At 40.9% G+C, this 27,593-nt stretch overlaps 1 protein-coding gene across 2 annotated transcripts in view; it reads left to right on the top strand.

Moving 5' to 3' along the window:
* The window catches only part of Adgb (androglobin), a 118,387-nt gene that overhangs the window by 68,054 nt on the left and 22,740 nt on the right, over nucleotides 1-27,593 (top strand). For both annotated transcript variants that reach the window (XM_041680297.1, XM_041680298.1), the window contains exons 17-27: nucleotides 1,694-1,796; nucleotides 4,593-4,734; nucleotides 6,411-6,525; nucleotides 8,462-8,629; nucleotides 9,805-9,940; nucleotides 10,491-10,628; nucleotides 12,978-13,071; nucleotides 13,823-13,957; nucleotides 17,623-17,776; nucleotides 21,443-21,630; nucleotides 26,722-26,906. In XM_041680297.1, the coding sequence (XP_041536231.1) occupies nucleotides 1,694-1,796; nucleotides 4,593-4,734; nucleotides 6,411-6,525; nucleotides 8,462-8,629; nucleotides 9,805-9,940; nucleotides 10,491-10,628; nucleotides 12,978-13,071; nucleotides 13,823-13,957; nucleotides 17,623-17,776; nucleotides 21,443-21,630; nucleotides 26,722-26,906 (1,558 nt within the window). The remainder of the gene's footprint in view (nucleotides 1-1,693; nucleotides 1,797-4,592; nucleotides 4,735-6,410; nucleotides 6,526-8,461; nucleotides 8,630-9,804; nucleotides 9,941-10,490; nucleotides 10,629-12,977; nucleotides 13,072-13,822; nucleotides 13,958-17,622; nucleotides 17,777-21,442; nucleotides 21,631-26,721; nucleotides 26,907-27,593) is intronic.

Here is a 27,593-nt window from a genome sequence, read left to right on the forward strand (position 1 = left end):
CTAGTTTGTATCCCAGAGTCATCCACATGGTTGGGGTATAACTAAGACAATGCCTGTAAGACACTTTTCCTATCAGGAAATGATGATAAATGTTGGCTGACACTTTCAAACTAAAGTTCACCATTTTTGAAAACCATCAACCTTTTCAATGTATGGCATATGTAGTGGCATGGTCAAATGTTCTTTGTTCTAAGGTTTTCTTTTTTTAAAGTGATTATAAATAATTATTTTTCCTTTTAAAAATGTCAATTTAGCAAAATAAAGTGACATGCCTATGTAACTTGTTTACTTCTCCAAATGTCTATAACATACATGGTCATGAGGAAATTATATATATTTTTTAAGACATTGGAGCTCAAAGCTTCCATGCAATCTCAAAGAAAGGGCTGAATGTGGTCTGAGGCCAGGCTTTCCTGCTTTAGTCACTGGTCCTGCCAACTTAGCACAGGGCTGGTGGCCACAGCCCACCTCACAGATATTCTCCCAATGCTCAATGTGAGGACAGGAAAGAGACGTTTGAAAGTCACTCATGAATGGCTTTGAGGAAAACCAATGCCCTAAATGCTAAACCTTTAAAATTGAGCCCCTTGCAGAGCTCATTTCTCCTCACAGACACATGTTGGATTGGGAGAACCAAGGTCCTTCACACTCAAATAATGAGTATTTAAAACAACTGTCAATGACACTAGTGTACTGTAAGTCAACGGAAACGTAAAAGAAATGGGGGGATGGTAACTAATAGATCATACCGGAGGAGGCAGTGGCTTGGATCTTTTACTATGCCGCAGTTCTAGCAATGATTTTATAGTTTATTGAATAGCAAGCTTTCCATTATTACATTGTGACTAGAGATTCATCATCTCGCTACTAACTCGTTGTTTAAATATTGTGGTAAAGTAGCACTTCTATGACATTCTTCTACAGCATAGTGACAACTAGATTTGTTGAATATGCTTATATTTGCCACCATTCAAAGTTGTATTAAAGAACTGTGAAGTTGAGAAGCAATAACAAGGCCATAGTCATGAGTACAGTGTTGGAGACAAGCTTTTGCTTTGCTACCTACAAACTTTGTGCCTTTGGCAACCCACTCATTCTGCTTTGCATTTTCTTGGAAATTAGGGCTACTCATAGTTCTCTATAGAACACACCGAAGTCTTAACCGTGTAGCTCTTTATGACTGTCTTTGCAAAGAATTCTGATGTGACCAATCACTTTACTGTATCTCTGAAACAAAACACCCTGAACATCAGCAAGCCGAGGTTATATTTCTGATGATCTTGTGAGAAGAATGAAAAAAAAGTTTTTTTTTGTTTTTCTATGCAACACTCTGCAAAATGCATAAATGAATCCCTATTAGGCAATTTCATTCGCTACAATGATCAGTCTATGCCTTCTTGCCTGTCTGTAGCTGACCTTCTGCCCTTTGCTTGCCCCCCTTCTCACAACTTCATTCCTGGAATTGGTGGTTCCCTATTTTTCTTCCTGCAGAGAGTTTTCTAATTCAGCAACAAGACTCTCTGAGGTTCACGACCCAGCTGCCACAGATTATTGCTTCATCTTATTAGACCTGTAATGTACTGACTCTGGTCCATAGACTGCAGTAAGAATGTAGTTCACTGTGTGTTAACTACACTATGCCTGGCAGGATGAATGGACCGGTAAACCTGATGACTGGTCTGATTTCTTGTAGTTCTCAGAGGAACGTGTGCCCTACTATCTATTTGTGGACAGCCTGAAGCCTATTGAACTGCTGGTTTGCTTTTCCGCTTTGGTGCGCTGGGGGGAATCTGGAGGTAAGAGGGTTCTGAGAGCATCATCGTCTAGACGCCCAGAGCACAGGCGGGCTAGGGAACATGTAACAATAAGACTTTCAGTCCCTAGGTGATGAAACTATCTCTTTGCAGAGTTACAAGGGACTGCCCTGCTACCACCTCTGTTGCCCTTGCTCCTCCAACACTGGGTACTCTGCTTACTCTTGCCACCAATTCTTCCTTGGCCACAGTCTCTTGTTCAGGTCTTTGGAATGCTCAGTCTTACTTTTCTTCTCGCCTCTACTTGTTATCATTCTTATTTTCCTTGTTATTTGATCTGACAAAGATCAGAAATGATTTTTTCCTTTAGCTCATTTTGAGTTCCTCTGTGACTTGTGGTCCCTTGTCCCTCAGTGTGGTGAGAGATCTTTCTGAGTTAGAGGCTTGTGAGAAATGACTAAGTTCATGGAAATGCTGCCAATGGATTATGTTAATGCTAGTGTCAGACTAATTTGAATTAATTAAATAAATTCTCATTATTAAATATTAAATCTCTTTAATATTTATTAAATTAAATAAAATTATATTATTAAATATAATTACTATATTAAATCCTCTTCAGAGTTTCCTCTCTTCAGACTCCCAGCTTTATAATTCTTGACTCTAACAAGCTCTCCATCTATCTATGCTATACCATTCCTTATATGCCCATCATGTTTATGACCTTTTTCCTCCTACTCCAGTATAAGTTCTCTGGCCAATCACTGCAATTATGTCCTTTTTGTCACCCTACTGGACATGCTCAGCCTTTGACAGTGACATCTACAAAGTCCATTCTAGGGAACGATGCAATCCACTTAACAAAAACAAAATCTCACAGTGTTTTAAGTATGTTAATGGTTTTCTATTGGGCTGCAGGCATGGCTCTCGTTAGCTACATAGAGCCACATGTGGCCCATGGACCATAGGTTGAAAATGCTGCTGAGTAAACACAGTTGCCCTTACCTCTTTCCATCACCCTTCCCTGAGAGTCATCCCGATAATAGACTCAACTCTCTGTCAAATGTTTGGCTGCAAAGGAGCATCTGAATATGACTGGGAAAAGGAACTCCCGTCCTGGCCAGCCCCCTCCACACCGAGGAACCCAGATCTCAGCATGGCCCCCTCTGCAGGCAGTCCCTAGTTTGCTTGTTCTCCCACTCTTCTCACAAAAGGCTAAACTTGGAAGTCTCTCTTTCAAATCTCCTCTCTTGTTTTGTTTCGTCTTGTCTTGTTTTGTTATCCAAGACAAGGTTTCTCTGTAGCTTTGGAACCTGTCCTGGAACTCACTCTGTAGAAAAGGCTGGCCTTGAACTCACAGAGATTTGCCTGCCTCTGCCTCCCGAGTGCTGGGATTAAAGGCGTGCGCCATCATTTACTACTGAAGTGATTTACTACTGAAGGCCTGGCTTCACTTACTACTCTTATTCTCATTTATTTTCAGTTGAAAGCCATGCTGCTGATTTCACTGGGAAGTGGCTGGCCTCGTCTCTCCACACAAACTCCCCATGGCCCTAACTTGCCTTGCCTCTTCCTGTAGTGGGTGGGCTTCCCTGCTTGGACAGACCACCTGACATGCCTTGCCTCTTCCTGTAGTGGGTGGGCTTCCCTGCCTGGACAGGCCATCTGACATGCCTTGCCTCTTCCTGTAGTGGGTGGGCTTCCCTGCTTGGACAGGCCATCTGACATGCCTTGCCTCTTCCTTTAGTGGGTGGGCTTCCCTGCTTGGACAGACCATCTGACGTGCCTTGCCTCTTCCTTTAGTGGGTGGGCTTCCCTGCTTGGACAGGCTGTCTGACATGCCTTGCCTCTTCCTGTAGTGGGTGGACTTCCCTGCTTGGACAGGCCATCGGACTATGTGATTATTTTTTGATTCTTTTGCATATTTTATTAAAGATCATCTTTAACTCAAGTTAACCATGTCACAGATTACAGTTGTTCAACAAATATCTCCCAAATACTTAAGAACTGAGTATTCTGACAATATTAAAGGTGAGAGCTTTTATGCTTCATCTTGAATTTTAATTGTCTTGAATAGTGAATATTGTGTAACAGGTGCCAAATAAATATTCACTTAATAAAATCACCAAAGTTTAGTGATTTCAGTTTAATATGCCTTCTTAGCAAAGTGCTCTGAAGTCCTCATGTTCCAGGATATTGAAATTTTGCATGTATGAGGACACTGTGACCTTGCACCTTCATCCTCAGAGGGTTCTTTTTTAGAAAAACAAAATTCATTATGTTCTCAGTCATTGATGCATCATTATTGATGCACATTTAAAGAAAAACATACTTGATTAAATTTTTTTTTACAACTTCTACTTAAGTTCAAAGACTTTTATAATTTGAAAGACAAACATTTAGATAGACAAGGAAATATTTTGATTTTAATACCATCTTGGAAATTTCTTATTCTGGATACTGTACAATTTCTCATTAAAGTTACATCTGTGAAGGTATTCTAATTATGCACATAGAGAAGATAAAAAATAGTAACAGACTATGATGAACTATATCTGCATGTCCTCCTTTTTCTTAATTTTCTCATCCCAGTTTTTCTGTCTGAGGAGATGATTTTGAAGAACGAACGGGATAGGGAGGCAGCGCAATAGCCAAGCCAGGTGCTATTTCCCATACTTATAAACTCAGCATCTGGCATTTCAGGAATGCCGTTAGAATACCATCAATACGGGATTCATCTTCACGATTATGTATGCTGTTACCGGACAGAACGCAATGCAAGTGGAGGAGGGTTATCATTCCACAATCACATTTCAACACATCTCCCTTCTCCCAAAGCCTTAACAAAAGACAGTCCCTACGTGGAGCCTGGACTCCTGACAGCCGAAGCCATCACCTGGAAGTCCCTGAAGCCTCTCAGTGCAGTTTTGAGGATCCACACCTATGCTACAAAGGCTGCCATGGTGCGCCTGCCTGTTGGGTAGGCTCTGACTTCATTTTCCTTTGTTTGAGTCTTTTAGGCTGTTGACTAATGAAATAAGCAGTGGGAGTTCTACATTATTGTTTCCTAAAGTGATTTGACTAGGCATCTGTCCATCATTGGAATTACTGAGAGACAGACTCCTACCAATAAGTGACATTCTCTGGGCCACACTGGATGCTCTTTTGGGATGGTCATTATTGACAGTTCTGGGGATGAATACGTAAAGAACATGGCCTAAACCTGCTTAATCCAGAGGTTTCTAAAATGATTGTATCACCAATCTCTCTTGTGTTCTCATAAATCTCACTACTCTTTAGCAAGACTTCCATTTGATTTCATTCCATTTAGATTGTAAATGAGAATTTCTTCCCACCAACCTGGAATTTCATCTGTGTTGTGTTTTTGTTAGACGTTATCTTTAATTATGGTAAAAACCAGGCAAATACATCGCATTTTCTGTTTTTTTTTTTCGAGACAGGGTTTCTCTGTGGTTTTGGAGCCTGTCCTGGAACTAGCTCTTGTAGACCAGGCTGGTCTCGAACTCCCAGAGATCCTCCTGCCTCTGCCTCCCGAGTGCTGGGATTAAAGGCGTGCACCACCACCGCCCGGCCTCACATTTTCTGTTTGAAGAAAATTATATACAATGGAAGTGTTTTCCTGATTTTAATATATAAAATTAGGGAATCCATCTTGTATTTCAAATGGGAAAAATCCTTTCTAGATTTTTTTTTCCCTTAAGTTCAATCTTTGTAGTTGTGTGTGATCATTGAAAAGTTATGGACTGTGTGGAGAAGGCAGATCACAAGCAACAAAATTTAATGCCAAAACAATGTGTTATGAACCTGGAAAACCAATTTTTAAAAAAATCAATCATTATTTTTTAGTCTAGACACTGTATAGAGAGGCTCTTCAGAAAACAAATTAACTCCACAAGACTGTCTAATTCAGTAGTTCTTAACCTTCCTAATGCTATGACCCTTTAATACAGTTCCTCATGCTGTTGTGACCCCAGCCATAAAATTATTTCATTGCTACTTCAGAACTGCAATTTTGGTACTGTTATAAATCAAAATGTAAACACCTGTGTTTTCCAACGGTCTTAGGCAACCCCTGAGAAGAGTAGTTCGACCTTCAAAGGGGTCATGACCCACAGGTTGAGAATCAGTGATAGAACTGGCAACACACTAAGGACAGGGACTTTAAAAGGGGGCATCTTACAGTTGCATGCCCCACATAGACCCCTAAGCCAAAAGTGCGTTATGGGCATCTTCATAACAATCTAAATGGCCAGTAACTGAGGAAAGTGTCTTCAGTGTTAGAGACACGAGATAGGAAGGAGAGAACTCACATTTGTGAAATGATGTGTCTGTGAATCAGCAAGGCTCTATACACACATGAGAAAAACATCTAGAATTCTCTTTAGCAGCACAGTATGTGGGAGGCGTCTTCAGTGTGTGAAAGTTTGTCTAATTATTTCTGTCTTCTGCAACCAGTAAAACACAGATTTCATGATATCAGAGGGTGCAAGTGGAAATCCAAAGGTAGTCCATCCCATCTGTGTTAAAAATATATATAAAATGCTTCACTCGCTTTGACTCCAAACTCTGATCCAGCAGCGAGAAATACATCCGGCAGAGGAAGCGCCCTCCTCACACAGTGTTCACTCTCTCTAGGAGGCATATGCTACTCTTCAATGCGTATTCCCCAGTGGGACACACCTTACATGTCTGCAGCATGATGACCTTTGTCATCGGGGATGAAGATGTCGTACTGCCCAACTTTGAGCCGGTAAATATCTTAGCAAACTTCCTACTTTCTCTCTGATTTCAAAAGCTTAAACTCAGTCTTATTTTGATATTTAGAATGCATTTAGTTTACACCTCCTTTTCTAACCTATTAAACTATTCATATATCCTTTAAGAAATGTTCAGATGTAGTCTGTATAGTTAATAACCTAAGGCCTGTAAGGAAACAAACAAAATTAATTTTTCTCCAACCCACGGCTGCTCTGCTGGCCTTTCATTTCTATCACTACGCGGGGAGATGCATTGGTCCTTTGGAAGGATAAAGCACAGCAAAGGCCTTTAGAAGGCCATTTATAGCCTGAGCATTCCTCTCCGTTCCATCCTTTCCTTACTCTGAGTTTAGAGTGCATATTCCCGGGATTCAGAGGATCACTGTGGCCTCCTGGAAGCATTTACCACCTCCTCCTCTTTCTTTTTTGTCTTTCCTCGCTACCTCTTGCTCCTTTCTCTGTTCTGAAGAGAAAATGTATGCAGCAAGGCCACTAAAATGCTTCCTCTCGTACAGTGTGTCTATGCGTGTGTCTAGGGAAGGTTGGAAGGTGTATTTTCTGCTGTATGACCTTGAAACTTCCTCACCTCTCATAACAGTAGCAGCACTTTCTCTTCAGGACCACTAGGCCCCGAATAATGACACAGAGATTTTATTAATTATAAAAACTTGGCCTTGGCTTAGACTTGTCCCTCTAGCTCGTAGAACAAATTAACCCATTTCTGTTCATCTGCATTCTGTCACGTGGGTTTAAACCTCTCCTTCATTCTCTGTGTCCAACTCCTTCTGTGTAGATTCACTCACCTGAATTTTCCTGTCTTCTTGTAATTTCCCCCTAACTTCTTCCTGCCTAATTATTGTCCATTCAGCTCTTTATTAAAGGCGCCTTGGTGAAGATAAAATGTACAAAAAGATTATCTCACAAAAAACAACTCTCACTAAAAAAATATCAAGATGAAATAAACTAAAAACCCAAGAAAACAAGTTAAAAACTCCAGGCAGAGCAAACATGGAATTCTCTAAGGTAGCCAGAAGACCCTGTGGCAACACCAGGGTTGACTGGGTTTTCCCACATGATCTGACTTCATGCCCCTTAGGCTGGCTGGGCAGGACTCTACGAGTTTCCTCCAGGCTTCCTTCTGTTGGCTGTGCTGTCTTCTCTCCACGTGTTTTTCATTCTGTTTGGTAGGCATTTAAGGAAGCACAACAAGTTGATTTCATAGCTGTCCTTTGTCTCCTTGTTTATTCTTGTTGTTTTGGTTGTTGTTGGTTGGTTGGTTGGTTTTTTTGGAGATATGGGACAATCATTGTCCTAGGGAACCCTATAGAGAAACAGTAAAGATTGCTCGGTTTTCCTGACTCTTAGCAGGCATGTGCTGTTCCAGACAACTCCAGCACCGTCCAGTACACACCAACCAGGACAGTCCTCAAACAGTTCAGACTGGGTTGACTCCTGGATCTCTGTCAGCTTGGAACTCTTACTGTTTCTCGGAATGGATAACTGGAGGGAGCAAGCAGCCCAAGCTAGTCCTCTGTCTGGCTTTTTTGTTTTGTTTTTAATTTTGCAAGACCCTCTCCCTGGAATCTTCTCTACTCCTCAGTCCTTAAAATTCCAGTCTCTGTCAGCCTGACATCCTAGACAGCCTTCAGAACTAACTCTCGACACAATTGCTATGGTGTTCTCCCTGACCCCACCACAGCCTAGTGCCCTGTATTCAGTCCTTTTCCTAGGACTTCCAGCCTTTGTTACATGTCTCCTAGACCAGCATCCAACGAAATGCTCAGTCCTGTCTACTCTCTACAAATGAAACAGCCTTGAATCAAGCATACAATGGAGGATTTTTCTTCCCTCGAGGCTAAACATTTGTAAACTTGCTTGCCCTTAAATAGATTTGAGATCGGCTGCTGCACGTGTGCTCTGTCTCCACAGGAGAGCTACCGATTTACAGAACAGTCTGTAATAATTATGAAAGCTATTGGAAATGTGATTGCTAGTTTCAAAGACAGAGGTAAATTGTCCGCAGCTCTGAGGGATCTACAAGCAGCCCACTATCCTATCCCCCTCTACAACAAAGAACTCACTGCTCAGCACTTCAGGGTAAGCAGTTCCGGGGGCCTGAGGCTCACAGCAGGAAACCTCCCATCTGAAAGATGCACCAGATGAACCCCAAATGCTGAATCTGGGGAAGTGGTTTGCATAGAGACTGTTTCTGGGGAAAGTGATTTCAGGAAGCAGGGAGGAATCTAGAGGAATAAGGTGAGAAAGGGAATGAAATTAATTAGAGAATATGATAATGGCTGCAGTGGGCTGCTGAGGCTCATCCATCCAGAAGCCCCTGCTGAGCTGGGAAGGATGTCTTCATAAAGGAGAGGAAAGGCTGGCACTCACCCAGCAGTGCTTCTGTCAGTAGTTCAGGTTGCCTTTAGGAACATTCGTCTCCTCACTCTCAGAACCTTCTGCTGGAGCTGAGTAGTGTTCTGGCTTTCTAGATAGCCTGCAGGAAGGGAAGTCAGCCTACTTCTTCCTGGCTGTCTCCTGAGGAAGAAAACTGAGAGGTACTGGTCCACTCCAGCCGCATAACAAGCAAGTGGCATCTGTTTTTATTTATTTTGATCTTTTTTTTTAAACCTCCATGCTATTGACATTCAGGCTAAATTATTTTTGTGAAGAGAACGTACTGGGCACTGTGGGATGTGTCACAGATCACTTGTTTTCATGGCATATGTCAATAGCACCCAATTTTGACAACAGAAAACATCTCAGACCTTATCACCTGACCTTTGAGGGAGGGGCTTTCAAAGGCAGAATGAAAAATACAGGGCATTCAACTAAACTGTAACTTTGTGTAAACCAACAATATTCACCTTGCTTAACGTAAGTGTGAGTAAAAAATTCTTTGCACTAGAACTATATTTTAACATTGTTCACTTGTAAGCTGATGTTGGATATTGTTGGCAAAGCAGAAACTAAGATTAAGCCCAGCCAAGAAGAGCCAAGCAGAGGGGAAAGAAACCATTTTACTGCTGTGTGAGCATCAAGGTGGACTACAGTACGTGTCCCAGACAGCCAGCTGAATGTGCAGTGGCAAATGCCCACCTTGTCACACATTCAAACAGATGCTCTCAGCAGCGAAGAATGACTCAGCTCCATACGTCATCCAATCTGGACGTTGCCACTATTGTTAATTTTGTGTGTGTGTGTGTGTGTGGTGTGCATGTGTGTGTGTGTGTGTGTGTGTGTGTGTGTGTGTGATTATTTTTTATCTTTTTCAGGTTTTCCACATATCATTGTGGCGTTTAATGAAAAAATCTCAAATAGCCAAGCCTCCTTTAAACTTCAAATTTGCATTTCGGGCTATGGTTTTAGAAACGGACTTACTGGATCCCCTCGTAGAGGATGCCTCTTTAGGTACTGACTCATTTTAAGTATCTGAGAATGGAAGTGATGATAATTTCAAAAGGGTAAGTTTAGCTGTTGTGTAGCAGAGACAGCAGATCTGTCAGAGACCAGTGGAGCTCAAGCCCTCTCTAGGATGCTCCAGGGGCTTCCAAGGCCTGTTGAAAGATTTCCTAACCCTTACATGTACCTCCAGGGGAACCTTGAATCCCTCCGAATTCGCCATTGACCCACCTGGTATGGATGAAGGAACTTTGAGAGATGTCCCAATCCAATTGCCTTCCTTCCTTCCTCTTACCACATTTTGTTTCCTTTCAGTTCTGAGGGAAGCCTCTGGCTACTTTCTGATGGGAATCCAAGGCAGATCACCAAAATACCATAGCTTCATGCCCGTTCTTCCTCCAGGCATTCACCTAAGCTCAGTAGACAATGCGAAATGGGGTGTTCCATCCATCCTTGTGGAATGTTCTATGTATGAAGGATTTCACAGTTGTAGGCATTAAGATTTTTGGGAAGGAAGTAAATATAAATCCCAATCCAGTGTTTGTCTTTCTTTTGCCAGCGGAATGGGTAGACATTAAATATTGTATGCCAATAAATGAGAAGGAGTATTCTCCCGAGGAAATAGCTGCGGCAGTGAAAATCCAGTCCGTGTGGAAAGGGACTTATGTCAGACTGCTCATGAAAGCCAGAATGCCAGGTATGATTTTACATATGTAAAATGGATCCACATGTATAGGAATGGGTGTTTCATTACGTGATTAGGGTATTTTAGAGTAAGTTTGCTTACAGAACTAATTCAATCTATTAAGTACTGAAGTTCCCGGAGGCAAGGAGCTGGTCAGAGTTCTCAGGATGAGAAGCAGTGTCTGAGATGTCAGGCACTATACAATGAATATTTACTGAGAGGATAAATGTCAAGGCTGGGACAACGGGGTAGAAAAAGTGCTGTCTGCCCAAGCATGAGGACTGGAGTTCAGATCCCAGATTCTGCAGAAAAGCTGCGCAAGTGTGGTGACCCAGCAGCCCCAGCACTTGAGAAGCAGACAGAGGGCATCCCTGTGGCTAGTTGTCCAGCCAGTTAAGCCACATCAAGGATCTCAGGGTTCTGCAAGAGACCCTGCCTTGGTAAATAACAGAGAGCAACTAAGAAAGACACCTGACCCGGACTTCTAGCATCCACATGTGTGTGTGCGCACGTGCATGTGCCCATTGCACACCCGTGTCCACACAGATGCACACATGCACTGAGACCACATTGAAACAGAATGTACGGGCCATGAATCATTGAGAAAATGATCATCTTAATGTCCAAATCTTCCGAGAGTTCTCTGCAGCCACCCCCAGTTTGGTTGCAACAGTTTCCAGTGTAGCTTCAGCCAAGTAGGAGATTATTGTACATTCTCAGACTGACTGTCACAGGAAGGAGGCCGGTGCTTCTGTGCATGAGGCAACAAAAATGTCTTTCAATATGCTCTCACATTTGTGGAGTGAGATGTCTTCAGGGATATCCAATGAATTGTGGGGGAGAAATGCCTAGTTTATCAGATGAAAATTCAAAAGGTGTTTTCAATCATTTTCATCACGCGATGTCCATTGCTATTTTGAGAGGAAAGATTTATCTAGGAGAGACCTTTTTAGTTTACACAAAGGTTTTGTTATAAAAATACATCTACAGAAAATATTTAATGACAATATTGAAACGTTTTTCTAGGGAGTGAAAAGTCGTGATACCCAAAGGTTATTTTTAAAAGCATATAGTAAATAGTTTGCCATAGGAAAACAGTACAGATGTAGAGATGCTACTGCACTGCCTCAGTCCCAGCACTCAGGATGAGGGCAGAGGATTGCTAGTGTTAGTCTGAGGCTGACCTGAGGTGCCAGGTCCACTCACATTCATCGAATGAATCTCAGGGTCACACGCCCGTGATGATGAGTTTCAGAGAAGCCATCCAAACAAGCGAGGCTTTGGCTCTATTACATCAGCATTACAGCAGATAAACAAAGGCTGTGGTTCCCATGTCATATCCTGAAGAGCAGCAATGGCAGTCATGCAGGACAATAATAAACTCTAGACTGCCTGTTTTGGACGCCTTGACTTTGACCCCTGTGGGTCCATTTGCTGTGAAGCCATTTGTGGACAGTGCCATAGATTAAGGTTTGTGCCATCCATCCAGGTGTGTTCTTTAGAATAATTGGGTGGTTGCCATTTCTGAGCTAAGTTTTCTACAGGAGCTTCTGGTATGACAGAAGATCTCCTTAGGCAAACTGTTTCATGCATCTCTTAAATAACGTCCAAGAACCCGTCTGTTTGCAGGCTAAAGATGAGAGGAAACATTTGAATACTGTGAGCAGTGCTCTCCTCTAGACATCTAGAGCACTATGGTTTAAACATGACTTTACCTTACGAAACTGGAGAGCCTGGGGCCATCTTCCTCATGGATTCTGAACTCTGCAAACACCGTGGCCAGCAGAGTGGGGATCCACAAGAGGCAAGAATGAAATCTACTTCAGTAGAACTCAGTGGCTGGTGCTGGTTCGAACTCTGAGTCTCACTCCAGTAGTTTATTTTAGGCACAATTTGGAGAGAAGTTTCCTGGTGATAACTAACACAGTCCCATGTGTTTGACTACTTCAAAACTCTTATAAAGTGACATTTTCCTTAAAGATAGCTTCTGTAGGTTAATTGCGGAAGACAGGCTCAAGATAAGCAAGCTCATAGATTCTGGGGTAGCTGATGCGGCCTGGCCATACAGATGGCACAGAGGGTACTGGACTATTAGCCACACCCCCTGACAACCTGGCTGGAAAACAGATTATATGTCCTTTTCCTTGAAGGGACAACCATGTGTGCTTAACATTACTGTTTTTTCCATTGCTTATCAGTGAGCACAAAGATGTACATGCCTCCTACAGGGAATCTCAAAGATTTTACCTGCAAAATGAAGGCTGTGCACAAGTTCATTGTTCAGATATCTTATGGATTTAATGTTTACTCTTATTGTTAATGTTATTATTATTATTATTACTATTATTATTTTTTATTTAGACACGAAGGAAAATGCCATTGTTTCAGATACACTTCAAAAAATTTGGGCAGTACTAGAGATAAATTTGGAGCAGTATGCACTTTCTCTCCTAAGGTAAAGAACGCTTCTAGATTCCTGGTAAAGAACTGCTTTCTGTGGCCATAATGGCCTCTATCTGAGATAACACCTGTGATATTGTGAAAAGGATCCAAGATTCCTGGGGCTTTTAGGCTAGATCTAGATTCAGGCAGGAAGGGAGGAATCCATCCCATCAACTCCCACCCTTTTGCGGAAGAAGCCACAGCCTTCCCTGCAGGGAGCAAGCAGATCTCATGATTAATTTTAGTCACTTAAATGAGCCAGAAAGCATAGAGGAAGAAAATTCTAATCTTACACTCTTGTTTGTGTCCTGTGTTTTTCATCATTGAATTTTCCAAACTGATTGTTCATATTAACTTCACAAGCTTCCTTCAAATTTCTAGTCTCTATCTGGATTCTTCAGGGGCCTCAACCCAGTGTACAACTGCCTTGCCTGCTTCCTTTTCCCCAGATACAGAGCTTAAACATCCAGCCTTATTTTCCACGTATGAAATTAAGTACTCTTTTGCTTCGGAATTACATTCTCCTTCAGTTAAAATCCTCAGATAACTTCAAGTGCATTTGAAAGGTATTATTCACGACTGACCCACAGTGCTTCTCTCCCTTGGTACCACTTGCTACAACTCACACAGTGTCTCTTTGACCTCAACAGGGAAAACATTGGTGTCTGATATTTTGCTATTTCAAGGGTTACTTCTCTTTTGTAACTGGAGCTTCTTTTAAAAATGCTTTGTCATTGATACTAAAGTTGTTTTTCCATTTCTAGACTAATGTTTAAAAGCAAGTGTAAGTCTATGGAGTCTTACCCATGCTATCAAGATGAAGAAACCAAGGTTGCCTTTGCTGACTACACGGTCAACTATCCAGACCAGCCACCGAATTCTTGGTTTATAGTCTTCAGGCAAGTGGTGCAGGATTCCATCTTCAGACGGCGTGCAGTATTCAGACCTGCAGTTTCAGGCGTAACAGTAAAAGTACCAGCCTCTAGACTGCTTTCATATTTGTTTAAAACTTTTCCATACATATACACAATTTTTTTCTTCATATGTGATGGGATGTCAGAGAATTTTATCAATTGTCCTTATATCAAAATAGGAAGATGTAAACAGTTCAGAGATATTTTTCAGTGAATACGTTAACATGATAAATCAGTCTGTTTCCAGTATACTTAGATAACATTTATTTCCAAGCAGCAGCATATTGGGGACAAGTCATGAATATTGTACGAAGTGGGGGTTTGCTTTTATACATCAAAGTGACACAGTCATAGTAACTTGAAATAAAAAAGATACACAAGCCTTTTTTTTAGGAGTTCACTTATTTTATTTTATTTATTATTATTATTTTTTTATTGAAGAAAAAAATTTCCGCCTCCTCCCAGCCTCCCATTTCCCTCCCACTCCTTCCACTCCTTTCCCCCTCCCCCCCACTACTCTCCCCCTCCCTCTCCAGTCTGAAGAGCAGTCAGGGTTCCCTGCCCTGTGGAAAGTCCAAAGTCCTCCCCCCTCCATCCTGGTCTAGGAAGGTGAACATCCAAACTGGCTAGGCTCCCACAAAGCCAGAACATGAAGTAGGATCAAGACCCAGTGCCATTGTCCTTGGCTTCTCAGCAGCCCTCATTGTTCGCCATGTTCAGAGAGTCCAGTTTTATCCCATGCTTTTTCAGTCACAGTCCAGCTGGCCTTGGTGAGCTCCCAATAGATCAGCCCCACTGTCTCCGTGGGTGGGTGCACCCCTTGTGGTCCTGACTTCTTCGCTCATGTTCTCCCTCCTTCTGCTCCTCATTGGGACCTTGGGAGCTCAGTCCAGTGCTCCAGTGTGGGTCTCTGTCTCTATCTCCATCCATCACCAGATGAAGGTTCTATGGTGATATGCAAGATATTCATCAGTATGGCTATAGGATAGGGTCATTTCAGGTTCCCTATCCTCAGCTGCCCCAGGAACAAACTGGGGACATCGCCCTGGGCACCTGGGAGCCCCTCTAGGTCCATGTCTCTTGCCAACCCTAAGATGGCTCCCTTAATTAAGATATATGCTTCCCTGCTCCCCTATCCAACCTTCCTTTATCCCAATCATCCCGTTTCCCCAAGTTCCCCCCATCCTCCCCTTCTCACTTTCTTTCCCCATCTCCCCTAACCCCCCTCCCACTCCACCCCCAAGATCCCAATTTTTTTCCCGGCAATCTTGTCTAATTCCTATAACCAGGAGGATAGCTATATGTTTTTCTTTGGGTTCACCTTCTTATTTAGCTTCTTTAGGATATCATATTATAGACTCACTGACCTTTATTTGTGGCTAGAACCCAATTATGAGTGAGTACATCCCATGTTCATCTTTTTGGGTCTGGGTTACCTCACTCAGGAGAGTGTTTTCTATTTCCATCCATTTGCATGCAAAATTTGAGAAGTCATTGTTTTTTACCGCTGAGTAGTACTCTAATGTGTATATATTCCACACTTTCTTCATCCATTCTTCCATTGAAGGACATTTAGGTTGTTTCCAGGTTCTGGCTATTACAAACAATGCTGCTATGAACATAGTAGAGCATATACTTTTGCTGTATGATAAGGCCTCTCTTGGATATATTCCCAAGAGTGGTATTGCTGGGTCCAGGGGTAGGTTGATCCCAAATTTCCTGAGAAACCGTCACACTGCTTTCCAAAGTGGTTGCACAAGTTTGCATTCCCACCAGCAATGGATGAGTGTACCCCTTCCTCCACAACCTCTCCAGCAAAGGCTATCATTGGTGTTTTTGATTTTAGCCATTCTGACTGGTGTAAGATGATATCTCAAAGTTGTTTTGACTTGCATTTTCCTGATCGCTAAGGAGGTTGAGCATGACCTTAAGTGTCTTTTGGACATTTTAACTTCTTCTGTTGAGAATTCTCTGTTCAGTTCCGTGCCCCATTTTTTAATTGGGTTAATTAGCATTTTAAAGTCGAGTTTCTTGAGTTCTCTATATATTTTGGAGATCAGACCTTTGTCTGTTGCGGGGTTGGTGAAGATCTTCTCCCAGTCAGTAGGTTGCCTTTTTGTCTTAGTGACAGTGTCCTTTGCTTTACAGAAGCTTCTCAGTTTCAGTAGGTCCCATTTATTCAATGTTGCCCTTAATGTCTGTGCTGCTGGGGTTATACCTAGGAAGTGATCGCCTGTGCCCATATGTTGTATGCCACTTTCTCTTCTATCAGGCTCAGTGTGTTCAGATTGATATTGAGATCTTTGATCCATTTGGACTTGAGTTTTGTGCATGGTGATAGATATGGGTCTATTTTCATTCTTCTACAGGTTGACATCCAGTTGTGCCAGCACCATTTGTTGAAGATACTTTCTTTCTTCCATTGTATACTTTTAGTTTCTTTATCAAAAATGAGGTGTTCATATGTTTGTGGGTTAGAATCTGGGTCTTCTATACGATTCCATTGGTCGACTTCTCTGTTTTTATACCAATACCACACTGTTTTCATTACTATAGCTCTGTAATAGAGTTTGAAGTCAGGGATGGTAATGCCTCCAGAAGTTCCTTTATTGTATAAGATTGTTTAGGCTATCCTGGGTTTTTTGTTTTTCCATATAAAGTTGATTATTGTCTTCTCCAAATCTGTGAAGAATTTTGATCGGACCTTGATGGGGATTGCATTGAATCTATAAATTGCCTTTGGTAGAATTGCCATTTTTTACTACGTTGATCCTCCCAATCCAAGAGCAAGGGAGATACTTCCATTTTCTGGTATCCTCTTCAATTTCTTTCTTCAATGCCTTAAGGTTCTTGTCAAATAGATCTTTCACTTCCTTTGTTAGAGTTACCCCAAGATATTTTATGCTGTTTGTGGCTATCGTGAAAGGTGATGCTTCTCTGATTTCCTTCTCTGCTTCCATATCCTTTGTGTATAGGAGGGCGACTGATTTTTTGGAGTTGATCTTGTAACCGGCCACATTACTAAAGATGTTTATCAGCTGTAGGAGTTCTTTGAGTTTTTTGGGTTGCTTATGTACACTATCATATCATCTGCAAATAACGAAAGTTTAACTTCTTCCTTTCCAATTCGAATCCCCTTGATCCCCTTATGTTGTCTTATTGCTATTGCTAAAACTTCAAGCACTATATTGAAGAGGTATGGAGAGAGTGGACAGCCTTGCCGTGTTCCTGATTTTAGTGGGATGGCTTTGAGTTTCTCTCCGTTTAGTTTGATGTTAGCTGTCGGTTTTCTGTAAATAGCTTTTATTATATTTAGGTATGACCCTTGTATCCTTAATCTCTCCAAGACTTTTATCATAAAGGGATGTTGAATTTTGTCAAAAGCTTTTTCAGCATCTAATGAAATGATCATATGGTTTTTTTTCTTTCAGTTTATTTATATGATGGATTACATTGATAGATTTTCGTATGTTGAACCAGCCTTGCATCTCTGGGATGAAGCATACTTGATCATAATGGATAATTTTTCTAATGATACACAAGCCTTTTAGTTATTTGCAATCTTAAAGTTTCACAAAGGCTCTTTGGTTAAACTCTATTTAAAACATTATGAGTTCTACTACTAAAGTCTCGTGCTTTTGTGATTACAGAGAAACGTTTCTGGTTCCTCAAGACATGATCTTGGTCCCTAAAGTATACACTACACTCCCAATCTGTATGCTACATGTTGTCAACAATGACACGATGGAGCAAGTGCCCAAGGTCTTCCAGAAAGTGGTGCCGTACCTGTACCCCAAGAACAAGGTAGGTGCCGAATGTATCCCCAGCTGTTCTTACGGCGGTGAACGGGAGCCCAGAAATAAGTGCAGCAGGTGAGCTTGTAGCACTTAGGAGGAAGAGTCCACTGTTTTAGCGACTGTGAATGCTGCAGCACACTTGACATCCCAGGAAGGACACATTGCACACACCCATTGTTGAAACCAAAGCCACATCGATTTTAAAACAGAAGCCGCTCCCGGGAGTTTATTTGGTCGTAAAATGAAAAAGACCAGGCTTGTCTTTATCTCACACATTGCCATTGTTCTGCTCTGAAGCATGGTAGGGCGAGGGGCGGGGGTGATGAGGGGAGATCACACACCCAGCCCCCACCCTCAGTCTTCAAAGTTGGCAATATTTTTATCAGGCCAAGAGCCACTTTAGGCTGCCTGCTGAATGGATGAAAGACCTCGCCTTCAATCAGATGTTTCCTCTCTGGATATTTTAATCTCTTCATGTTTCCAGTCATGTCCCCCACTAGGGAATCATGACAAACATAGTGGGCATGGGCTGCAAATGAAGAACCGCTTTTGCTCCTAACTTCCATTCTTTAACCTCGTAATTTTGAACTTGATAATCTTCCCCCTCCGGATTATGAGTGTGTTTTTTTTGTTTCTTTTTTTTTGAAGTTCATTTTAGCCTATAATCTCATGCATCATTTTATGTAAATTAGGCTTACCTCTCTAATGAATGTCTAATGAATATTGACTTCAGAAAGATGAAGAATATATGTAAAAATATATCAATTCAAAAAGCTCCTTTGAACTATTTTCAAGATTTGAGGAAACATTTTTTTTAAAAAAAAAATGTTGTTTTTTATTTTAAGGCAAGGCCCTGCTATGTAACACTGACTGTCCTGGGACTCATATAGATAAGGCTGGTCTCTCGTTCTCAGAAATCCGCTTGCCTCTGCCTCCTGAGTGCCAAAACTAAAGGTGTGCCCAACACACCCATCTAAAATTCTTGATAAGACAACTTATTCCAACTGATTATTTATATATGTATGTATGCATATGCATAGTGATATTTTAAAAATTGTTTGCACTGAACTTATTAGTATTCAATATAATTCTAAAAACTCATATTTTAATAAATTCAATTTTTCTTTTTTTTTCATGAGATAAATTTTCTTGATTTGGGCATCAGATTTTATAAAATTGGAAGATAGTATCAATTTGTACTTAGTATCTTAAATTATTTTTACCTTATATTAAATCAGGGAAGTATCATGTCTCTAGTTTATGAGGCAATCTGGTAAACAATATGATATATGGAAGTAATCTGTATTTGAAATTATGTTCTGAAGTATAATTTTCTAAAAATTTATGTTATTAAAATCAACAGAACAGTTATTTTATCTGTACTTAGCCATATCATTTTAATTTATGGTCATTATGTTTACCACTTGCTGTAATGATATTCACATTTTCTTTATTTCAACAACACTTATCATTTTCCACACATCAAGCATGCCTTTACGAACTTAGTTTAACCCACTGTATTCCCTCCTGCTTCATGGCCTAATAAATGACATTTCATAAAAAAATCCCAGGATTGTAAAATTTACCTTACCCATGAATGCTGCCTTCTACAGCAGGATGTCTTGTGTTAAGTCCAATGTTAGTGAAGAATGCAGGCCCTTCCATAACAAATTTGTTTTTACACGCAGACAATTTTTGCATCAAATTTGACTTACATTTCTGATTAAAAAGAAACAACTTAGTTTGTGATCACCAATATTAAAAAACAAAAAAGCTCAAAAGTAAGGAGATTTTTTTTTTTCTAAATCAATGGTTCTCAGCATTCCTAATGCTTCAACCTTATGTATGGTGATGCCCAAATATAAAATTATTTTCATTGCTGCTTCATAACTATAATTTTGTTATGAATCTTTATGTAAATATGTATGCTTTCTAGTGATCTCAGACAACCCCTGCAAAAAGTCATTCATCCCCCAAAGTGGTTGTGGCCCACATATTGAAAACCACTGGTCTAAAGGAAGAACCTACCAAAGTCATAGATGCCATCAAAGACTGGAGATGATCTTTCTTTCACCAAATAAGTTATATCAATATTAGTCACTGATATTTAATTTTGGAAGGGGTATTTAAGGAATATTTAATTCACAGGTTTTGGTGTGTGTGTGCAGTTTTGAGTTTATTTTTTAGCATGGTTGGCTCTCTAAACTAGGTGGATTTCTCTCAAGGATACAAGTTGAGTCAAAATGTAGATGCGTATTTCATCTTCATTCAGCTATTATTTCACACTGCAAATTCAGATTGCATCAAGCATTCCCATCCCTCTCTGATGTCTTCTGCCTTCTGTATCTATCTGTATTTTAGTGAGAGAAATGGGAAGGCTATGTAAGAGAAGTAGACATGCGTGAACAGAGAACTAACTGTCTGTGGTGTTTTTGCAGTGGGGGGAGATGGGGTAATCTTGTCATCTTTTTGGGAATGTTACCTCAGAAGAAAGCTGATGAAAAGAAAATTATTGCTTAAATCTTTGCACTGTAGTCTGTGACTGTATTAACACTCTGTATTAACCTGACAAGTTTGAGAACATATGTGTAGCATATTATGTCACCATAAAATTTTTATCTTTCAAGGTACCTGTTTTGTCTAAAAAATTATAGTGTCAAAAGTTAATGAATCAAGGGTAAAATAGTTATCTTTAGATTTCTCAGGGTTTTAAACATTTATTGACATTTAAATACACACATACACGCACACACACACACATATCCAGAAAGGAAAAGTAGAAATATATAATACTTCCCAAGTATACAACATCCTAGAAATCCATTTTCATAAAATGTATTGGGTCAGTATTTTACAAAACAAATCATGGATGACACTACTGTAAATTGAAGCCCTCATCATTTCTCTATGAGGTATTTCTATCCTTGTATCTTTACTATTAAACAATTTGATCTGGCACTGATGAACCATCTTGATGTGATGTCCCAGAGATGGTCTCCAGAGACAGATGGACATCTTCACCCACACAGAGGATGTCTAAAGCTAGTGAACAGATAGATATAACGTAGCCCTGGGTGCTAACCATCCTGGTTACCTGACTAGAGCCCTAATCAGGAGACATCCTGCCCCACGTGAAGTCAACAGCTTTGCTACTATTTACTTGTAAATTAGTTATATGATCTAATGAAGTTCTTCTTTCATATAAACTCATGTTGGCTTGAAGGAGTCTGCTTTGTTCCTTGGATTTTCACAAGGCATCCTTCGAAGCTTGATGAGCTCTCTTATTGGAAAGAGGCTTGCAAATGTATATGCTTCTTCACTTAAATGAACACTTGTCTCCCTACTTCTGTCATAATCCCTCAAAGACTGAACAGTACAATTTAGGACACTGACCCGTGAGATTTTTCAGTTTTCTTTCTTTACAGCACTGAGGATCTAATCCAGGGTTTCACAGAAACTAAGCAAGCATCCTACCGCTTAAATACACCCTCAGCCCTAAGATAATTATTTCTAAAAAGGATAAACATAACATTAATGGCTTGATGATTCTTAGGAGATCTTGGACTCTATGGGGGTATCAACATAGTGGCATATTTACGTCAATGTGTGGACCACATATTGGAGAGACTCATGGTAATGTGAATCCTGTATGTGTGGCTGCCTTCTCTTTCAGAAGGGATACACGTTTGTGGCTGAAGCCTATACTGGTGACGCTTATGTGTCAGGCGCGCGCTGGAAACTGCGGCTCATTGGCTCCTACAACCCCCTTCCTTTTCTCTCCCGAGAGTCTCCGTGCAGCACCTTCACCATAAAGGAGATCAGAGACTACTACATCCCTAATGACAAGAAAATTCTGTTCAGGTACAAGTATATAATGAGCAGATAAATGTGTTATTTACATATCAGTATCTTTTATAAATGAATTCATAATTTAGAATATAATTTTAAGTTCTGTAATCTTATGGAATAACTAACACTAGCATGACTAGATGGATGCTCGATCAAGCCTACACAGTTTCAAAGAGTGCTAATACTATTCTTGGGCTTTGTTTCATACCACTTTCACTATTGAACCTTCCTGGTCTCTGTGGCTATTTGACTTTCTCCTGGTCCCGCTCTATCTGTAGCCACTCTCTGGTCGTGGGCGGGGCTGGGGATCCTTGTTTGTCACTCCAACCTTCTTTTCATGCTCACCTATTCACACCCCTTGAATTGTCCTAGTACCAATTCCGCTTTCTTTCAATAATTGTTCTTTGAATTCTAATTCTGACACACCATCACCTCACTGTGGGTCTCCTCCTCTCTTCTCAATACTCCTACACTACTTCGGGGACTTCCTTATATTTGTTACACAAAACTGTTGTTTTTGGAATCTGGGACTCCATGATATCCCTCTTAAGACATTGCACTGCCACTCACTCTCCCTTCTCAATTTATTTGTTATCCTTACTACTAACATACATATTTACACATGCCTATAAAATGTTTTTAGTTTTCCATTGACTGTAGAGTAAAACTCTAGCTGCATAGTCAATATTGAATGCCCTTGTCTGGGAGGAAAGTGGGAGCACATGAGGGAGAAGGGGGACCCGGTAAACATGAACTCAGCCCCACATTGGGTGCCAGATGGGGGGAATGTGAATAAAGAAATCCTGTACTAGCTCCTAATATGGTATACTAAAGTGTTCTTTATTAAAAGGGAACTCACTGATCACATCAAATATCCAGGTGTGGCGAGCAGGAAGCCAGAGGGAGAGCTGGAGGTCCCACTGGCCTTTTGGTACCCAAAGTCATGCCCAATCTGGTCTAGCCTCTCAAAGGCCATTGGCTGAAGGAGGTTCTCCATCAAATCACTAACCAGGGCTGCCTCACAATAGAACAAAAGGTTTCCTCCAGACATGTGAGCTGTACTATTTCATTTTCCTAGCACACTTACTTATTTTGTGATATTCCATCCTCATTTTGCCACTTTGAAAAAAAATTCCTGATAATTTTCAAAATGCAAACCTTTTGTATTAAAGTGCCCAGTATAAGTAGATGATCCAGTTGCCATTCCAGTGGTAAACATTTTATGTAATGTATACACATTTTAGGTGATTATCTGTTCATCAGCCTCTATGAGAATTAATGTTTTTATTTAGTTTCACTAAAAATAGATTCTTCTCTCATACAATACACCTTGACCACAATTTCCTCTCCCTCCACTCCTCTGAGCTCCTGCTCTCCAACTCCCCTCTCCCCAGCTTTATTCACTCTCCAATTCCTCTTCAGAAAAGAGCAGGCCTCCAAAGAATTAATTGGAGGCCAGACATATGCGCTTTCAAACTGGAGGCCAGACACATGCCCATTCAAACTGGAGGCCAGACACATGCCCTTTCAAACTGGAGGCCAGACACATGCCCTTTCAAACTGGAGGCCAGACACATGCCCTTTCAACATGGGAAGAAGCACAGTGTCTAATGCATAGTTGGCCTGTATTAAGCATTTTCTTTTTTTAATATAAAATATTCTTCCACATGAATTTAGAACACACATTAAATATCTAAATGCGATTCGTAATCAGACAACTAACAAGCAGTCGTAGCACTTTGTTCTCTCTTATGGTCTTTCTTTCTGGTCATAGTTTCCCAAGAATCATGACAGTGAGAACGTGGTGGTTCTGACATCTTGTGCAGTCTTTTGTAGTGATCATTTATCAATAACATCCAGATGTCTTTAGCTGTTCTACGGCTGGCCAGTCACCACTCATGTGAATTACTCGGCCGGTTACTTGGTCAAAGCCATGGTGGGCATGATCTATGATGCCCAGTTTTAAAAAAATCTATTATTTTCTAGGTTTTATTGTATTGAAAAGATATTTTAAAGGCACAATGCATTGGTGAGTTGGTTTTCAGAGGGAAAAATGTAAAAGCAGACTACTTGTTTGTTTCCTGGCTGCCCAGACACAAATAATCAGACAGAAACTATATTAATTACAACACTGTTTAGTCAATAACTTAGACGTAGTTTTAGTTAACTCTTGTACCTTAAATTAACCCATTTCTATTATTCTGTGTATTTCCACTAGGCTGTGGCTTACTGGTGCCAGTATGTTACTCCTTTGGTGGTTTATGGCATCTTTCTCCTTCAGAAGCTACATAGCATCTCTCTGACTCTGCCTACTCTCTCTTTCTATCTCTTTCAGTCTGGTTATATTCTGCTAAGCCATCGGCCAAAACAGCTTTATCACTTACCAATGATAATAAAACATATTCACAACATACAGAGGCGAATTCCACATCAGTAAAACAAAGTCTTTCTGATAAAAATTTAACAAATAATAATACTCTGCCTGATTTTTACTTATTTAATACAAAAACTTTCCCCCTTAAAATTGTGAAAAAATTAAATCAAAGCTAAATAAGTAATAACATTCAAACACAGATATATATTACAACCCTAAGCTCATGTTTCAGCTTTATACATGAACATATTTTATCTCTAGGTAAAGACACAGAACATTCTGATTAGAAGCACACTAAAATGCAGACATTAAAGTTGGGGGTTTGCTCTCAGTTTGTCTTCCTATAATGTATTTTCAACATTGCCTATAAGAAAGAAAATAAGGAAAAAAGAAAGCACAAACTAAAAATGGAACGATTAATTTACTTTGTTTACTAGTGTGACTAGTTTACTAGTTTGACTAACTTGTTTATTAAAAGCCATGGAACCACACTGAGGCCAATTACAGACCAAGAAGTGGTGGTTAACCTAAAGCTAAATTAGTCCCAGGAGCTGGTCTTAAAGGTGTGGGCCAGAGAGGTGAGGAGTTGGGGAGCAGGCTGCTTGAGGAGTGTGGAGGGGCTCAGCGTTTTCTGAGAATGGAGTCCAGTTCTCTGCAAAGTGCATTTCCAGGGTGCAATATGGAGCGACCAGGCTAGAGAAACTCCTCCCCTGAACCTCTTCTGGAAGGCTCTCCTAACACAGGAACAGAAAACTTTAAGAGTTTTAAGGAAACTGGCATTGTCAGACTTGTGTGAAAAAAAAATGTGTCTATAATATAGCTGAGTGGCAGTGGCATCCACCTTTAATCCCAGCACTGGGGTGGTAGAGGCAGGAAGATCTCTGAGATCCAGGCCAGAGCGAGTTCTAGCACAGCCGGGGCAACACAGAGAAACTGTCTTGAACAACAGAAAACAAAACAAAACAAAATGTCTATAATACATGAATTGAAAAAAATTAATATGATTTCTAAGATGAAAGCTATTATCATGAGATTTTATTTAGTTGTTCAAGATGTGGAATATGGAACATATTAATTCAGGCAGCTTCTTGATGTTGACTGGGATGAAGGGGAAAGTAGAGGAGCAGTTGGACAGCTGTAAGATAGCGCAGGTGGTAGCCTTGGCGACTGGAAGCAGGCAGTCAGTAGGTCCACTACAGCTGCCCTGTCAAGCCTACGACACAACACTGAGTGGCTGAACAACAAAAATGTCTCATCTCACAGTTGGGAAGTTCACTCTGGAGTCAAGTTGTCCCCAGGGTAGGTGTCTCTAGAGCATTCAGGAAAGAATCTATTTCTTGTCTTCCTCTTGGCATTCCATGGTTTGCTGACGTTCTTTGGGTTGTGGGTTCATCACTCAAATCTTCATATTGTGTTTCATTTTGTGACTGTTTCTAAATTCTGCCCTATTATTCTAAGGCCACCAGCCATACTGATTTGGTCTCATCCTTTACCTTATTTTATAATGAAAAACCATTTCCACATGAGATGACCTTATGAGGTCTCCAACATTGCTTCTGTAGGACAGAGAGATACAGTTCAACAAACCATAAGGAGGTGCGTGCATCTGGAGAGAATGTTTTAAAACATGGAGGTTAAATGGCCTTGGCTGATTGGGCTTGCCTTGGGAAATGTCTGAATGACATCATTTATGTCAGAGGAGGACACAGAGCAGTAGCTAATTTGCAGAGTGGTCAGTAGGAAGACTTCTTATTTGTAAATATTAGTAACAGTCACATGATCCTAGAGAGGTAGCTGAGCTAGAGGCTTCAGTTAGGAATTCTGATCCATTTGATGGTACAGAGAGCCTGGGGAACTGTAGAATGAATGTTGCTTCCAGTCTGTGAATGAGAGCATGTGTGAGATCATCAATGGCAGAGGGGCCTGAGAAAGCAGATCTGAAGAGAAGGGACGGTGTGAAGCTATTTTTCCCCGAAATAGCAGGTGTCTAAAGACAAGGCTGGGAGGATCCCTTCAACTCTGAGAGACTCTTCCAAGAGGTCAGAAGATAAGACTAAAAGTTCTCATATGGGACACACTCATGGTTGGGATCCTGGCCAGTGTAACCCAAAACTCTGGATCAGTACTAAGCATGGGAGAGGGAGACGAATTAGTGAGAAGAGCAGGGGTGGGGGACTCCAGAAAGGGAAGGGAAGGCAGGTCATTCTGGAGGGCAACGCGATGGATTTTGCTGGTTCACTTTTGTTTTATTTTTATCTGCTTGGAAAAAAAAAATCTACCATGTCTTGAGCATTTGTGAAGAATTACTAGAGAAAGAAAAAGCAGAAATACCAAACAAGGGTGAAACTCACAAAGGTCTGCTTCCCTGAACTGTTTTTTTGTCCATTGGCATTAATATAAGTGACACGTGGTGGGGGTCACATAACTCTCAAGGATGGTGGCTTGTAGGTCTATCCTGTTCCATAAGTGGCTTCCTGTCATACTTAACAAAATGATACGTTTCCTACTTGGAATTCTTCAGCAGTGGAAACACACTACTGTTTTTCTTGACTGTCATTTTGGGCTCATTTGTCAAAGTCTGTGGTCACTCTAACATCTTAACAAGTCTATGGGCCTTACAAAGCTGCCTTACAAAGACGATCAAATGAGAAAAACCACACCATTTCCTTTATCAGCTCGAGGGAGAGATCGGCGTACTTGCTCACAAAGCCGAACCTTTCTCACCACAGGTATTCCATTAAAGTGTCAGTGGCCCAGTGCATTACAATCCAGGTCCGCACATCCAAGCCCGATGCCTTCATCAAGCTGCAGGTGCTGGAAAGCGAGGAGATCATGGTGAGCACCCTGGGCAAAGGACAAGCCATCATCCCTGCCTTCTACTTCCTGGGAAGTGAGAGAGCACTGAGCTCCCAGTGTAAGTACCTGCCTGGCGTGTGGGCTGCCTGCAGGAAGTGATACTTGTGTTGCTGTGGCATCTAAAAGGCTTAATTTTCAATGGAAAACAAAACTTAACACTGTACTTGACCCCAGTGATGCTGTTGTAATTATGTGTTTAATTAGGCTCCCAAAACCAGTAGATTGGATATTACTTTCCCTTAAAGACTTCTTAGCAAAAATTTCTTATACATGAGACTGCTTTCATTTTTTAAAGATGTCTGTATGTATATGAGTGTTCACCTACGTGTATGAATGGCCCATGCACATGCCTGATCCCACAGAGGCAAGAAAAAAAGACTTGGATCTCCTGGAAGTGGAGCTACTGGTGGTTTTCAGGTACCAGGTGGATGCTCAGAACTAAACCAGGATCCTTCTCAGGAGCAGCATACAGTCTTAGCTGATGTGTCATCTCTCCAGCCCCACATGGACATCCTTTTTTATTTTAAATTGATTTTTATTGAGCTCTACATTTTTTTTCTCGCTCCCCTCTCTGCCTCTCCCCTTCCCGTCAACCCTCCCCCATGGTCCCCATGCTCCCAATTTACTCAGGAGATCTTGTCTTTTTCTATTTCCCATGTAGATTAGATCCATATATGTCTCTTAGGGTTCTCATTGTTGCCTAGGTTCTTTGGGATTGTGATTTGCAGGCTGGTTTTCTTTACTT

The sequence above is a fragment of the Microtus oregoni genome, unplaced genomic scaffold (assembly GCF_018167655.1).
Source record: "Microtus oregoni isolate MIOR12 unplaced genomic scaffold, Mior012 000033F_ref0000390, whole genome shotgun sequence".
NCBI classification, from domain to species: Eukaryota; Metazoa; Chordata; class Mammalia; order Rodentia; family Cricetidae; genus Microtus; species Microtus oregoni.